Source organism: Lepidochelys kempii, chromosome 1, assembly GCF_965140265.1.
Source record: "Lepidochelys kempii isolate rLepKem1 chromosome 1, rLepKem1.hap2, whole genome shotgun sequence".
Classification (NCBI taxonomy): domain Eukaryota; kingdom Metazoa; phylum Chordata; order Testudines; family Cheloniidae; genus Lepidochelys; species Lepidochelys kempii.
In genome coordinates, this window is record NC_133256.1 from 196,173,952 (window position 1) to 196,189,009 (window position 15,058).

At 43.1% G+C, this 15,058-nt stretch overlaps 1 protein-coding gene across 33 annotated transcripts in view; it reads left to right on the forward strand.

Annotated features, from left to right (window-relative positions):
• The window catches only part of ABI3BP (ABI family member 3 binding protein), a 315,232-nt gene that overhangs the window by 149,026 nt on the left and 151,148 nt on the right, over positions 1-15,058 (forward strand). For all 33 annotated transcript variants that reach the window (XM_073307173.1, XM_073307105.1, XM_073307211.1 and 30 more), the window contains exon 6: positions 6,834-6,898. In XM_073307173.1, the coding sequence (XP_073163274.1) occupies positions 6,834-6,898 (65 nt within the window). The remainder of the gene's footprint in view (positions 1-6,833; positions 6,899-15,058) is intronic.

Below are 15,058 nucleotides of genomic sequence, written 5' to 3' on the forward strand. Positions count from 1 at the left end.
AAAACGGGAACAAAAGGAAGAAAGTAAACTACAAAAAAATACCACTCGTTCCATTCATATACAGAGAGATTTCCTGTACACTTAAACAAAGCAAAAACTATCAAAAACAGAAGGAGCTATTGTGGATCTAGTTTCCTACAGAAAATATCTGGAATTTGAAATTCCATGTTGCTTGGGGGTGGAGGGACAAAAAACAAATACTATGCATATAGTGTCCAACAGAAGTACAATCTCTGGAGAAACATTTGGACCATGAGACTGGTCATGGAGTTATTAATGAAAATGGGGCATGTGTCACCTGGGAATACAACCTCAGTAAAGAGAAACAAAATTGCATGTACATTTTTTTTTAATTCCTGGAGATAACACATTTTATGAGGCACTGAATGAACATTTTGGTTCTTTATCAGGTCTTTTGTGAATAGATATCTCAGTGACCCCTAGTACTAGAATGTACATTATTTGTATATGTATTACAGTAACCCCTTGAGGCTCCAGTTGAGATTGGGTCCCCATTGTTCAAGATTCTATACAAATACAGAATGTCCCTGTCACAAATGCCTTCCATTCTAAATAGACAAACCTGAGAAAAAGTGGTAGGGGAAACAGAGGCATAGAAATAGGAAGTGACTTTTTCAGGGCCATCCAGGAGGTCAGGAGGTCTAGCTGAGACTAGAAACTAGGTCTTCTGACTCCTGGTCAAGTGCCCTATATGCTAGACCATGCTGCCTGCAAACTTGAAAAGCTTGATATCAGTGGGAGTTGAGTGCTCAGCACTAATTAGGAGGCCCACAGCATCTTGCAGGGTCAGGCCCTGGTATGCTGGTGTGTGTGGGGAACCTCTAGTCAGTGGATTGGTCAGTTTGTGTAGAAATTTCAAGTGCGAGTTTCAAATCAGTTTAGTAATTAGCATAAGTGTACTTTGAGTAGTGTCCCTATGGGTGCTCCACTTCAGGTGCCCATGAGCCTTTGATCAGAGATTTTCAGCAGCAGTACCTGTTTGTCCCTCACATGCACTTTACACATTCTTGTACCCCATGGGATGCATAGGGCGGTGTGGGCAAAATGCCCTCAGTTCCTTCTCAGCTGCTTTCAGGCTGAGAAAGAGCATCAAGTGTGCCTGGTTCACTTACACATAATTAAATGTAGGGGTTTTTTCCTAGTTTTTCTTAGCTTAGTTTAGTTGTAGTATTTAATTTAGGGGAATGTTATTAGTTCCCCCCCACCCATTTTTATTTTCCTGCCTAAGGGGTTATTCTGGATCTTGACTCTTCTTGGGTATGCCAGGATCCCCAGTCTTTAAGCACTTTGAGGGCCACACTTAGATCCCTTGGGATTTATATATGTGGAAATAAAAGAAAATTTAGTAGGTCTCAGACACCTCAAAGATCTTCATTTCTCTAATTTCCTTGGACCCTCTGAACCAACCTCCTAGGAGTCGTAGGTACTAGAAGAAGAGGCTATCAACTGCAATAGTTACCTCATCCCAGCCATCCGTTTCTTCCAAACGTTAGTTTTGATGGTTTGATCATCTACTCTACAGGAATCTACAGCTACACTATCCTGCTCTCCTCCCCCCACTTTTGATACTGTCTTTCCCATTTCCAACGTGCATGGGAGAAAATAACATCTGACAAATTTGGTTTTGGAGGTCATAACATCTATATCATCCCTTCCCTCCTTCTATCCCCTTTTTTGAGGATCCATCTTGTAATCAGTTGCTGAGACAGGAAGTCACCTCTCTTCTGTGCTGAGGGGCCATATAATAAGTTCCAGTCCAGCACAGGGGAAAGGATTTCTATTCAAAATACTTTGTGGTCCTCAATAAGAATTGGGGATGGAAACCAATATTAGATCTCAGGTATCTAAACAACTATGTGAAACCACAGAAATTCAGGATGGTAACAGTTGCATGTATAATTCCTTCCTTGCAAACAATTTTTCAGTATCTAACCCTTAACCTTTAGGGCATGTATTTTCATGTCTCAGTTCACCTTTTGACAACAGGTTTCTTCTTTTTACAGTCAGCCATGATCACAGTACCATGTGCTCCCATTCAGCTTCTCCTCTGCCCAAGGGTATTCTTAAAGGTTATAGTGGTCATAGCTGCCCACTTACATTGACTGGGGATTATTGTCTTCCCTTACCTCAATGTTTGGTTACTCAGGACCAACCTTACCAAGATGTTTTATTGTCAATAACAAGATCTCTGTTTGACAGTTTAGACCGTTGTCTCCATCTTGAAAAGTCCACTTTGACCCCAGGACAATGGATAGATTTCATAGGAGCTTTTCTCAATGGTGTGATAGCCAGGGCTTACTTGCCTATAGACAGATTTGCGAACCTAAAAAAACAGGTTTCAATAGTTCAGGTAAGTCCTCAAATCTCAGCGAGAAATTGTCTCCAACTATTAGGACATACATCATCTTGTACCTTTGTAACCCAATGTGCAAGGTTACATCTTGTGTGCTTCTAGGGATGGCCTAGGACAGTTTATATACTGAACACACAGTCTAGACAAGCAGTTGTCTGTTCTCTATCAGGTTCTGGATTATTGGTGGAAGGACCCCTCCAAAGTCTGTGAGGGAGTCCCTTTCATTCAATCTCCTCCTACCATTGTTGTAACATCAGATGCATCCTTCTTTGGATGGGGAGCACATCTAGGGTCAAACACCATCTAGAACAAATGTCTTCCCAAGAGCATCTTCTTCACATCAACCTTCTAGAATTGAGAGCAGTCAGGAATGCTTGCACTCATTTCCTTCCACTGATCAGAGCCAAATCTGTCACGGTCATGACCGTGACAATACAGCCTGCATGTTCTACATTAATTGTCAGGGCAGAGCGCACTCTCCGTTGCTTGTGCTGAAACATTCAAACTCTGGAATTGGAGCAGAGCCAACCAAATAGTCATCTCATCTTCTTACCTCCTGGGTAAACAGAAAGCCACAGATGATGACGTCAGTGGGCACTTCTCCCAGAATTACGAATGGGAGTTGGCCTCACGAGTCTTCAACAGCATATTTCTAACCTGGGGCGGGGTTCCAGAAATGGATCTCTTTGCCACTGCTATCAACAAAAAGGTGAAAAATATTGTTTAAGAGGGGAATTCTAGCCTCAATTACTAGGAGAGGCCTTCCTTATTTCATGGGTCAAGGGCCCAACACCATTGTTCTTGAAGGTACTGAACAAGATCACGCAGGACAAGGACAAGGTCATTTTATTTGCACAAGCTTGGTTGAAACAGATTTAGTATCCTTACCAGATTCAACTCACTTCCCGTCCACCACTGATTCTTCTTATCAGGTGCTGTCTGTTGCCCCGATGCCAGTCATCTCAAACTAGAAATTCTGTGATTCCAGGTGGTTCTTAGATGGTTCTCAGGAATAGAGATTTCCTGTTCAACAGGTATTGTTCTATAGCAGGAAAGCATGTACACAACGTACTTACCTTCAGAAGGGGAAGAGGTTTCACCATTGGTGTACCTGTCAACAAGTTTCTCCTGTTCTCTCTCCTGTTTCCACTGTCCTGGAATACCTGATTGAATTTAAAAGATCAGGTCTTGTTATGAATTCCTTCAAGATTCCTTTGGCTGCAATAGCAGCCTTTTACTCATCTATGGAAGGTTTTTTCAATTTTTGCTCACCCAAAATGTCAAGGTTCCTCAAAGGACAAATGAATCTTTCCCCACAGATTAGGGAACCTACCCCTATATGGTTCTTGAACTTCATCCTTAATTGCCTTCAGCTACATGTTTGTTACTACACCTATCCATGAAAACAGCTTTCTTGATAGCCATCACTTTGCCCCAAAGGGTAGGAGAACTGGGGGTTTTAATGGCAGATCAACTCCTTTACAATGTTTTTCAAGGAAAAAGTCTTGTTATGACCACATCCTAAATTTCAGCCTTAAGTGTCTTCTGAATTTCATATTAATCAGACCAGTCATCTTCCATTTTTTCCCCCTGAAACCACATCAGACTAGGCAGGAAGCGGTCTTCGATGCCTTCAGTGTCAGAAGGGCATTAATCTTCTATTTGAACACAACCAAACGATTCAGCAAGTCTCCCCAACTGTTTGTTTCAATTTACAGACAGATCCAAAGGATCCACAGTCTCTCCCAAAAGATGCTTGGGGTGGACTTCTGAGTGTATTATCTAGTGTTATGAGTCTGTCAACATTCAGCCTCGCTATACACTGTTAGACCATTCTGCAAGATTTCAGTCTACTTCTATGACGTTACTCAAGGATGTCCCAGTCTCTCAAATTTGAAGAGCTCTCCTTCCCCTCTGCTTCTGAGCATAGGTGCTAACTCCATGGGTGCTCAGAGGTTCAAAGACCCATAGAGAAAAAGTTGGGGGTGCTTAGCAGCCCTGGGGCTGGCTGCCAATCAGCTATTTAGCAGCTGGCCCTGCAGCTCCATCAGCTGTTGAGAAGGGCTGCCCCCCACATTCACTGTTGAGCAGGGCTGCCCCACCACTCGCTCCTCTCTGCCACCTCCCCCCTTATTGCCCTTAAGGCAGGAGGGGACAGAAAGGAATGAGCAGCAGGTGGGAGGCGCTCAGGGGAGGGAGTATTGGGGAGGGGGTGGAGCTGGGTGGGCTCTGGGGGTGGAGTGGGGGCAGGGCCTCAGGGAAGGGGGTGGAACCAGTGTGGGGCACCCACAGCAAAACCAAAAGTCAGCGCCTATGCTTCTGAGTTTCCTTTGCGGGACTTTGTGGTAGAGAAGGCGCTGAGGGAAGCTTGCTCATACAGCTCTATATAGCCACAATGTGGAGCAAGAGATTGCATAGCGTGCGTGTGTAAGCCGGCGGGGCAATGCTACTGGCACATTTGTGATGGAAGGCGCATGGTGCTCCTGTGCAGCTGAAGTAGAACACCCATAGGAGCCCTCACCTTGAAGAACTCTCGTGACTGCTCAAGATGAGTAACCTCTTCTTCACACCAACTGCCCTGTGGCCTCTACTGGCCTGCGTATGCACAGGAAAACATCGCAGTAAACCTCAAACTAAGTAGTACACTGGATCTTTTGTATAAATTCTTTCTGTCCTTACTGGAGAATACATAAACAGATGTGAATTCAAATTATTACAGCCATGTTCTGTGTCCATTGCCGTCAATGGCAAAACTTCCATTGACTTCAGTAATGCAGAATCAAAGCCCGAGGCAAAAATGGGCCTTACCCTGAGAGGTGCTGAGCACTTAGATTGACCTTGAGTTAAAGAAACATAGGACTAGAATGGACCTTGGCAGGTCATCTAGTCTAGTCCCCTGCACTCAAAGCAGGACTAAGTATTATCTAGACCAGGGGTTCTCAAACTGGGGGTTGTGACTCCCTCAGTGGGTCACATGGTGGGTATATGGGGGTCATGAGTTGTGAGCTCCATGGGGCTGACAACCCTGAACTCCCATTAAATTACCCCCACCCCATTTTTAATTTATAAGGGGTGTCACATTCAGAGTCTTACTGTGTGAAAGGGGTCACCAATACAAAAAGTTTGAAAACCACTGATCTAGATCATCCCTGACGCTCGTGTTTGTCTAACCTGCTCTTAAAAATCTCCAATGACTGAGATTCCACAGCCTCCCTTGGCAATTTATTCCACTGCTTGACCACCCTGGACAGGAAGCTTTTCCTAATGTCCAATCAAAACCACCCTTGCTGCAATTTAAGCCCATTGATTCTTGTCTTATCCTCAGAGGTTAAGGAGAACAATTCTTCTCCCTTTTCCTTGTAAAACCCTTTATATACTTTAAATCTGTTATCATGTCCCCTCTGTCTTCTCTTTGCCAGACTAAACAAACCTAGTTTTTTCAATCTTCCCTCATAGGTCATGTTTTCTAGACCTTTAATCATTTTTGTTGTTCTCTTTTGGACTTTCTCCAATTTGTCCGCATCTTTTCTGAAATGTAGCACCCAGAACTGGACACAATATGCCAGCTGAGACCTAATCAGCTCAGAGTAGAGCAGAAGAATGAATTCTCGTGTCTTGCTTACAACACTCCTGCTAATACATCCCAGAATGATGGGTTTTTTGCAACAGTGTTACACTGTTCAACTCAGCATCTCTCTGAGGATCAGGCCTAATTTATATTGCTTTGCATGTTTGAAATTGTTTTCTATTGTTTGTTTCTTTGGGGTCCAATACTGATCACACACATTATCCCATGTAACTTTATTCTCAGTGTAGGCTCATTAGCATCAAAGGGACTATACATGGGACTGAAGGTTTGGGCAGTAGTTACTGTCTGGAGGAATGGGGACCTGGATCCTAACGCCAAATTTTTAAAGGAATATACCTGCCTACTGAGATTATTAAAAGTATCTACGTGCCTAACACTCACTGATTTCAATGGGATTTAATCATCTAGATGCTTTTGAAAATCCCAGTAGGTGCCTAAATACCATTAAAAATCTGGCCCTGAGATCCTAAGGAAAAGGGATTGTTTCTTCTCTGTATATACGGTAGCAGAACAGTGTCAGCCAGCAACCAATAAATAATATTTAAAATACTTAATGATAGCAAATTCCAACAGCTCACCCAGACCTTTTCCGTCCTTCCACTCTTCCTGTACATACACCCAGTCAGGTATAATTACAAGAATACCTTGTTTTCCTCATTAATAATATGAGAAGAAGAGGAGTTCAAGATGAATTTTAAAACAGTTGCGGAAAGAGTGAAATAAGCTATGGCAGGTTGACAGAAGGCACAATTCTCGCTGCCTTCATAGCCATTGAAAAATATTCTGGAAAAAACTTAGATTATTATTTTGCGTTGTCTTGAAGAATGTGAATAATAGTTCTGTGTGTTTATTTCTTTCCTGTTAAATCAGATAAAAACAAAGAAAATGGTCAGCTCCAGAATACCTACAAGGTCAAACCTAATATCCAAACACAGGTATGCAAAAAGAATATAGTATTCTCAATGTAGCCTTATGTTTTGTAATGTCAGATTTTTCTTCTCCCTTAGGTGCTGTATATGGGATGAGGAGAATGTGGCAGTAGGATTGTAATATTGGAAAATCATTAAAGCCTCTTAATCAAAATTTGATATCTAAAATTCAAATACTGTATTTAAATACATGTTTTTATGTGTGCATTGACTGCAAAGGTTTACAGCCCCCTGATTTAAAAGGGACAGAACTGATAGTTTCAGTATGTGAGTTCTCGACTTTGGAATTTGCTTCCCCCTTGGTCCAACAGTGCTTGAGTTTGCTGAGCTGCAAGGCCTATCTACATTTTCTTGCACTTCGCATGTGGTGATGGAGGTGTAATTGAGGCACGTATGGAAGGATTTGTTTTGTGATGGGTTGTGCAGGGCCTTCTTTTGAGTATCCTTTGATATGATATTGAGCCTATCTGTCCCTCTGTGCGTTCTATAAATATTGTAAGGGGCTTAGAGTTTTATAGCCTGATCTTCCAAGCATATATTCACGTAAGTTGTCCCATATAATTCAATATGACTTCTCACGTGGGAAGTTGCTTGTGTGTAATGGTTACAGGATCAGAGTGGCAGGGAAGGACTCATAGCTTTCTCATTTAGATAATTAGGAAATCCCTAATATCTTTACAGATGGCTAGATAGGGGAGTTAAAATTGTTCTGCTTGTGTGTTTGCAGAATTTTCATGTGAATCAAAATCAATATTTAGTATTTTTCCATATATCTTTTATTTGGCCTTCGTCAAAGCAGCCCGCAAATGTGGATGTCACATGTTCATAGATATGCATATAAACAGATTTTTTTTTAAAAAATGACGTGTCTGAGACACAAATGCAAAGGAGGCACAAAACAGAAAGAGGGAAATTTGTAGTTAAATCTGCTTTAGTATCTTTAAAACAGTGTCAAGTAAGCATTGCATCTCAAGACTGATGAACAATACCCTGTCTTCTATGACATTCTGTGGTACCTCTATTTTACAAATACTGTTAATGGAGTTTTTCTTTATAACTCTGCAGGGAATGTCACACTTAGCAATCGTTATTCTATGGACCAAAAAAGTATCCTATCAATGAAAACATATTAGACAATACAATAATAGCCCCCCCCCCAAAAAAAATGGCAGAAGATCCCATTACTTCACTCGTTTAACAAAACACTGTATAGAACACCTGATTGAATACAGTAGAGAATAATCCGTAGGGCTTAACCTCACATGTCTCTTCTGTCTCTGTAATCTATGTTTTTATCAGAAGAGGTTATAGGTCCTAAATTGTTTCTTTGTATGGTTTCAGAGTAACAGCCGTGTTAGTCTGTATTCGCAAAAAGAAAAGGAGGACTTGTGGCACCTTAGAGACTAACCAATTTATTAGAGCATGAGCTTTCGTGAGCTACAGCTCACTTCCTCAGATGCATATCGTGGAAACTGCAGCAGGCTTTATATATACACAGAGAATATGAAACAATACCTATTCCCACCCCACTGTCCTGCTGGTAATAGCTTATCTAAAGTGATTTCCAGCACAAATCCAGGGTGGAGGGTGAGAAAACCTGGATTTGTGCTGGAAATCACTTTAGATAAGCTATTACCAGCAGGACAGTGGGGTGGGAATAGGTATTGTTTCATATTCTCTGTGTATATATAAAGCCTGCTGCAGTTTCCACGATATGCATCTGAGGAAGTGAGCTGTAGCTCACGAAAGCTCATGCTCTAATAAATTGGTTAGTCTCTAAGGTGCCACAAGTCCTCCTTTTCTTTTTGTTTCTTTGTATGTAAGTTCAGATACCTTGTGTTGTCACTCTCTGATATAAAACCATACGGTGGTAGCTAGTGGGTAGTTTGCAAGTACATGTTGTCCATTTACCATGTGACCAGTAAATCCTTCAGGAGTTATCTCCTTACATAATCATTCCCTTTCCTCCTTGGAGGAAGAGTTAGGCCATGCATTTAGGAAAGCAGGTATTCTAACTATAACAGCTTGCATTATGAGGATGCCTGGAATCACTGGAGTATAAGTTTTGGGACACTAATTTAAAGCTAACAGGCCAGATCTTTGAATGTGTCAGAGCTGCCCCTGGTGCAGCTCAGGGTGGTGTGTTGCAGGACGGACCACCTCAACATTACCCAAGCTGGGCATGGTGAGTCCCCTAGTCTCAAGACTATTCTAAAGTAATACCTGGCAGCCCATGGCCCAGTTGAGTCATTCCAGCTTCTGGGGATAAACAGAGTGAAAGTAAACTCTGACCAAGCCCTCTACTCTTAGATCTTGGGCACATCATGTTGGCTCTGGGCCACCTAGGGATTCACCTTATGCAAGGGGAATACTGAGATAGCTGATTAAGCTGGCTTTCCAGATGTTTTGTGCTTCCTGAGCATAGGGGAGAAATGGAGCCAGTGAGTCTTCTTTTTGTCAGCTTCCTGGGGCTTAGATATTGGTCACTCTGCTGTGAGACATGCTACTGATTTGTAATGAAAATATTCAGTACTGATGTGCACACACCATCACTCCCAGCCCAGTGGTACAAAACAAAACAAGGATGGTGATCAGCTATCAATTACATCACTCCCACATTTACATTGTTACTTCAGTTTCCACAGCAGAGAACCAGTCACACAAATCGTTAGGTGGGGTATGTTTTAATGATGCAACCACACAATTTCTACAAAGCCAGATTGGTAATGAGTTAGGCCAAAAGTTGTTTGTATTTTGTTTGGAGGCAATAGTCTCATTTTTGGAGTGGTTCTGATTTTTCTCTGTAATGAGTGCCTTTGAAAGTCTTTATTGCTGCATTTCATGTATAGCCACCTTTTCATTATGTATAGTTATTCTTCTGCCTTTTCAACAACATTGCAACAAAACAGTTTTTGTTTCTTTTGGCAGGTTGACCCAGCAAGTTTGGCTAAATTTTGGGGCTGGGTGATGAGGAGCAGTTATAAGGAAGAAAGTAAATAACTATCCTAGGGACAGTCCCCTTCATAAACAAGGGGCAGGGAATGTGGTGGGGGCTAGAGGAGAGAGGAGAAACACTGTAGAAGAATAACTTCCTCTTTTAGCTGATTAAAATCCAACAGTTATATAATGTCAGGCTGCAAGGTGGAGTTCCCTCTAGATTCTCTGTCCAACAGGGAAAGGCTTTTAGCGTCAATCACTTATTTATCTCCAAAGAAAAACATGACTGTTTTCTTAAGGCTTGTCCAGTTGGATTGAATCCAGTGCTGCCATAGGGAAAACAATGATGTCCTAATATCTCCCATTTTAAAATATATGTTAACTTTATGTGGCTTTGGGAGGTAGGAGCATCAGAAATAAGTAAACAGCAGCTGCTAAAAGCTTTACTGCTATATAAACTCTTTTATACCTGGGACAAAAATAGATGAGAGGTGCATTAGGTATATGACTACAAATCAAGAGACCTCTCTTTTGACAGTGGCTGCATCACGAACTTTTTGTATCACCTTGAGCTAGTCACTTCTATTTATTTCTTATCTATCGACATTATTTTAAATGCTTCCATCACTGTAGTATCTGAGTGCCTAAGCTCTTTATTTTCTCAGTCTAGAAAATGAGAATAATATTTGCCTTACTCACAGGTGTGAGCATCATTTAGTTAATGTTTATAAAGTGGTTTGATAATGTAAAGCTCTATACAAATAGTAGGTATCACTTTGGCACTTAAATACTGTGGTGAAAAAATGCCTTTAAAATGCCTGAGGGAAAAGGTACATCAATATTTGTCAACTCAAAATAAAGGTTTGCTATCCTAGGTTCAGAGAGAAAGAGGGAGAGAATTTATTATGGCAGGCATTGTCAGATGGAGCCCAAAGTTATGCAACTAGCAGCTTTAGAGATACTTTAGCAAGTGAGCATCTGAAAGACCAGACGTTGATAGCAATGGTGCTGGTGGTAAACCTTGCTCACTAGTGATGGGAAAATATTGAGCATTAAGCAAAACAAATCTTTTGAGTTCCTCAGTAAAGACCATGATGTAGACTTCTCCTTGAATCCACCCCAGGTTGGTATTGAATCATAGTTGTTACCGTGTGATAGCTGTTTGGTGGCCAGTCTAAAATGAGAATGGTGGTCCCAGGCCACTTTTTAGTACAGTAACTCCTCACTTAAAGTCGTCCCGATTAACGTTGTTTCATTGCTGATCAATTAGAGAACATGCTCGTTTAAAGTTGCACAACGCTCCCTTTTAATGTCGTTTGGCAGCCGCCTGCTTTGTCCACTGCTTGCAAAAAGAGCAGCCCGTTGGAGCTAGCTGGTGGGGGCATGGAACCAGGGTGGACCGGCAGCCCCCCCATCAGTTCCCCTAAGTTCCCTGTACGGCAGCCGCCCAGCAGGCTATCAATTGCCGGCACTTCAGCTGTTCCTCCCCCCACTGCCATATGCTGCTCCTGCCCTCTGCCTTGGAGCTGCTCCCCGGAGCCTCCTGCTTGCTGTGCGGAGGTAGAAGGGGGGAAGAGGGGGTCTAACATCAGGGTGTCTTCCTGCTCCTGCACCCCGCTTACCCCATTTCCATAGAGCAGGAGGGGGACACGACAGGGCTCAGGATGTAGGGAGCTTCCTGGCCTCAGCTTCTGTCTCAGCTTGCTGATCTACTTAAAAAGGCAGTGTACTTAGAGTGGGGTCAGCATACTTAAAGGGGCAATGCTCATCTCTCTCTCTCTCTCTCTCTGTCTGCCATGCTGTCTCCCCTCCCTCCATTCGTGCTGCCTTGTAGAGTGTGAGGCTACATTAACAACAATGGGTTAACCCTTGAGGGCTCAACTGATTGATCGTTCATCATTTAGCGGTAAGGCATTCCCTGGGAAATATCCCACCTCTGACTTCAGTTGAAGTTTCGCATGGTCTCCCTAGCCTCCATCATTCCCTCCCTGGATCCGGGAGACTGGTACGCTGCCCTCAATTTAAAGGACACATACTTCCATATTTCCATCTTGCCAGGGCACCAGCACTTCCTTCGCTTCATGTTGGGCCGATGCCATTTCCAGTTCATGGCGATGCCCTTTGGTCTCTTGTCGGCCCCAGAATGTTCACAAAGCGTACAGTGCCAGTGCCCGCTTAACTGGGGCGTCGGGGAGTCCAAATATACACGTACCTCAATGACAGGATGATAAGGGCCAGTCCCCGGATCAGGTGTGGAGGCATCTTGACCTGGTATGTTCCACCTGTCGAGACCTAGGATTGATAATAAATGAGAAAAAGTCAACCTTAATCCCAATACGATGCATAGCATTAATTGGAGCAATCCTCAACTCCCCTCAGGCCAGGGCCTTCCTCCCTGAGTCTTGATTCCAGGCCATGTCAAAATTCATCACAGGGGCCCACTCGCTGACCACCACCCACACGTGCCTGTGACTATTGGGCCACATGGCAGCATGTATTTACGTGGTCCGGTGCGCACGACTGTGCCTCAGACCCCTTCAGGCGTGACTGGCTTTGGTCTATGTCCCCAACTGGCACAACATGGACCAGGTGGTCAGGATCCCAAGTCGGTGTTGGAAGGAGTTCCCTTTGTGGCTCTGACTTCGTCAGTGACCCTTGTCTCCAACACCTCAGACCTGGGCAGGCAATCCCACCTGGGCACTCTCTGCACTCAGACTCTTTGGTCCAGTCATGATCACTCGCTGCATATCAATGTCAGGGAACTCAGGGCGGTTCGACTAGCCTGCCAAGCATTTCTGCCTCATATTCAAGACAGGATGGTTCAGGTCCTGACAGACACCACGGCTATGGTCTTCTATATCAAGAGGCAGGGCAGAGCCAGGTCGTCTGCCCTCTGCCAGGAAGCCCTCTGGCTTTGGGACTTCGGTCTGCAGCACAACATCCATCTCGTAGCTGCTCACCTTCCAGGGACCAAGAAGACTTTGGTGGATCACCTCAGCAGGACATTCTCATCTCTCCACAAGTGGTCCCTTCATCCAGAGGTGGTCAGTTCCATCTTCCACAAGTGGGGAACTCCCCGTGTGGACCTGTTCGCATCTCGGCAGAACAGGAAATGCCACGTCTTCTGCTCAATCAGGGGCATGGACAGAGGATCCCTGTCAAATGCCTTTCTGCTCCCGTGGTCGGAAGCTTTGATCTACGCCTTCCCTCCAGTGCCGTTGCTACCCCGGGTTCTCACGAAAATCAAACAGAACAGGGCGAGAGTCATCCTCATAGCGCTGGCGTGGCCGCACCAACACTGGTTCAGCACTCTGCTGGATCTCTTGGCGGCAAGCCTGTTCCAGCTACCGCTCAGGTCGGACCTGTTGGCCGAGTGCCACGGCAGTCTTCTGCATCCCAACCTGGCAGTGTTTCATCTGACAGCCTGGCTGCTGTGTGGCTAAACGCGCAGGAGAAGCGGTGCTCGGCTGAGGTTCAGCGCATCCTGTTGGGAAGTAGAAAGCCCTCCACCAGAGTGACCTACCTGGTTAAGTGGAAACGGGTCACCTGCTGGATTGCAGCAAAGATGTTCATCCCCCAAGTGGGCTTCTCTGCAGCTTATTCTGGACTACCTCCTGCATCTTAAGATCCAGGGCATCAGTAGCTGTGGCCACAGCCCATTTCCAACCAGCTCATTTTGGGGGATTCTTTCTTCCCTGGCATATAGGCGAAGTTGCAGCCACACTGCTCCGCTGCAGCCTTGTCCCCGCATGGATTTATCCACAAACTGAGGTTTCCATCAGCTTAAACAGGAAAAAAATGCATAAATGCTAGGTGAGTCTGGCCCTGTATCCACTGCACAAACTGAACTATTCCCAAACATGATTTGTGCCAAAGAAAAATACTTGAAAACATTTGCAGTAGGTAAGATGCTATACTATACTGTATATACTAAACTATACAAAAATATACATATTTACTACTACCCCTACTAGCAGTATTTTTTCGTGATATTGTTCAGTCAGGAAGCTGCTCAGTTGTGGTTTTTAAAAAAACTGTTTTGTGTTTTTAAAGGGAAAGAACGTACGATATATTTCTGTAATTAAAATCAGCAGATAAAACTGCAATCTATTTAATTAGATTTGTTTTCTGTACAGTGCAGTACAGTTTATTTTTAAATAATGTTTTGATGGCCTGAACTTGACAGCAAAGGTTGATCAAAAATCCAGAGAAGAAAAATGTGATCCACAAGGAGATCTCAAATGGTCTCATAAAAATTTGACTCAGATGAAACAATTAAAAAAATGCATAGTATTTTATTATTTTTTACCTAAATATGCTTTTGCATGAAATAGTTAAATGAGTGACATTATGAAATACAGAATAAACCAGTAGCATTGACTGATCCCCACTCATCTAGAAGCAGGACTTTATATGCTATATGCTTAGCCAAAAGAGGTATTTGTATATTGAGTTCTATTCCTCCTTTAAACTCAGACTTCGCTGAAAGAGGATTATATTTTATAGCTACAGTTAGTATACGTATATATTTGGCAGTACTTCTGCCTGGTCCCTTTCCAGTCATTGTACTATTGAAATGTTGGCTCCCGTACCTGCATGAGCCAAAGGACGGTCAGGGCTTACTTATGTCATAGAGATCTGCTATTTTCTCCATTCTGAGAAATGCAGGGCCAATTCACGTGCTCAAGATGCTTATTTCCATGCTGCTCAAAAGTCTGTAAAGGATTAGTATGTGGATGGAAACCTTTCTGGATCAAAGACCAGTGTAAGGCAAAAATATTTGCAATACAAATATAAAAAGCATATAAATTCCTTTCAATTTGGAGCCCCCTTGTTACTGGCCTGTTATCACCCTGAGAAATCAGTTGTTGAAATTAAGGTGATGCCACTGATAAATCCCACAGATGCTAACCCACATCAAATGCCTTTTACATCCATACTTTACTTTAGATGAGAAGTGAGCATCTGATCTGGATTTAAAAAACATAAAATAGTCCTGGTTTATGAGAATGGTTTGTGACATTTTCAATAACCTTGATCTGAGTTGAAAGTTAGTAACAAAATACACAACTGGGTGATTGTTGTTGTTTTGGAGGTTTCATTGTTATTACTTTGCACAGTTTCATTGTCAAGGTTTCTCCGGTTCTTTAGTGGTCCACAGTACAAGCTGGAGAGATTGTTCTCAAAGAGAACCAAGGTTAGAGGATTCCTTAGTAGTAAGGTTTTCTG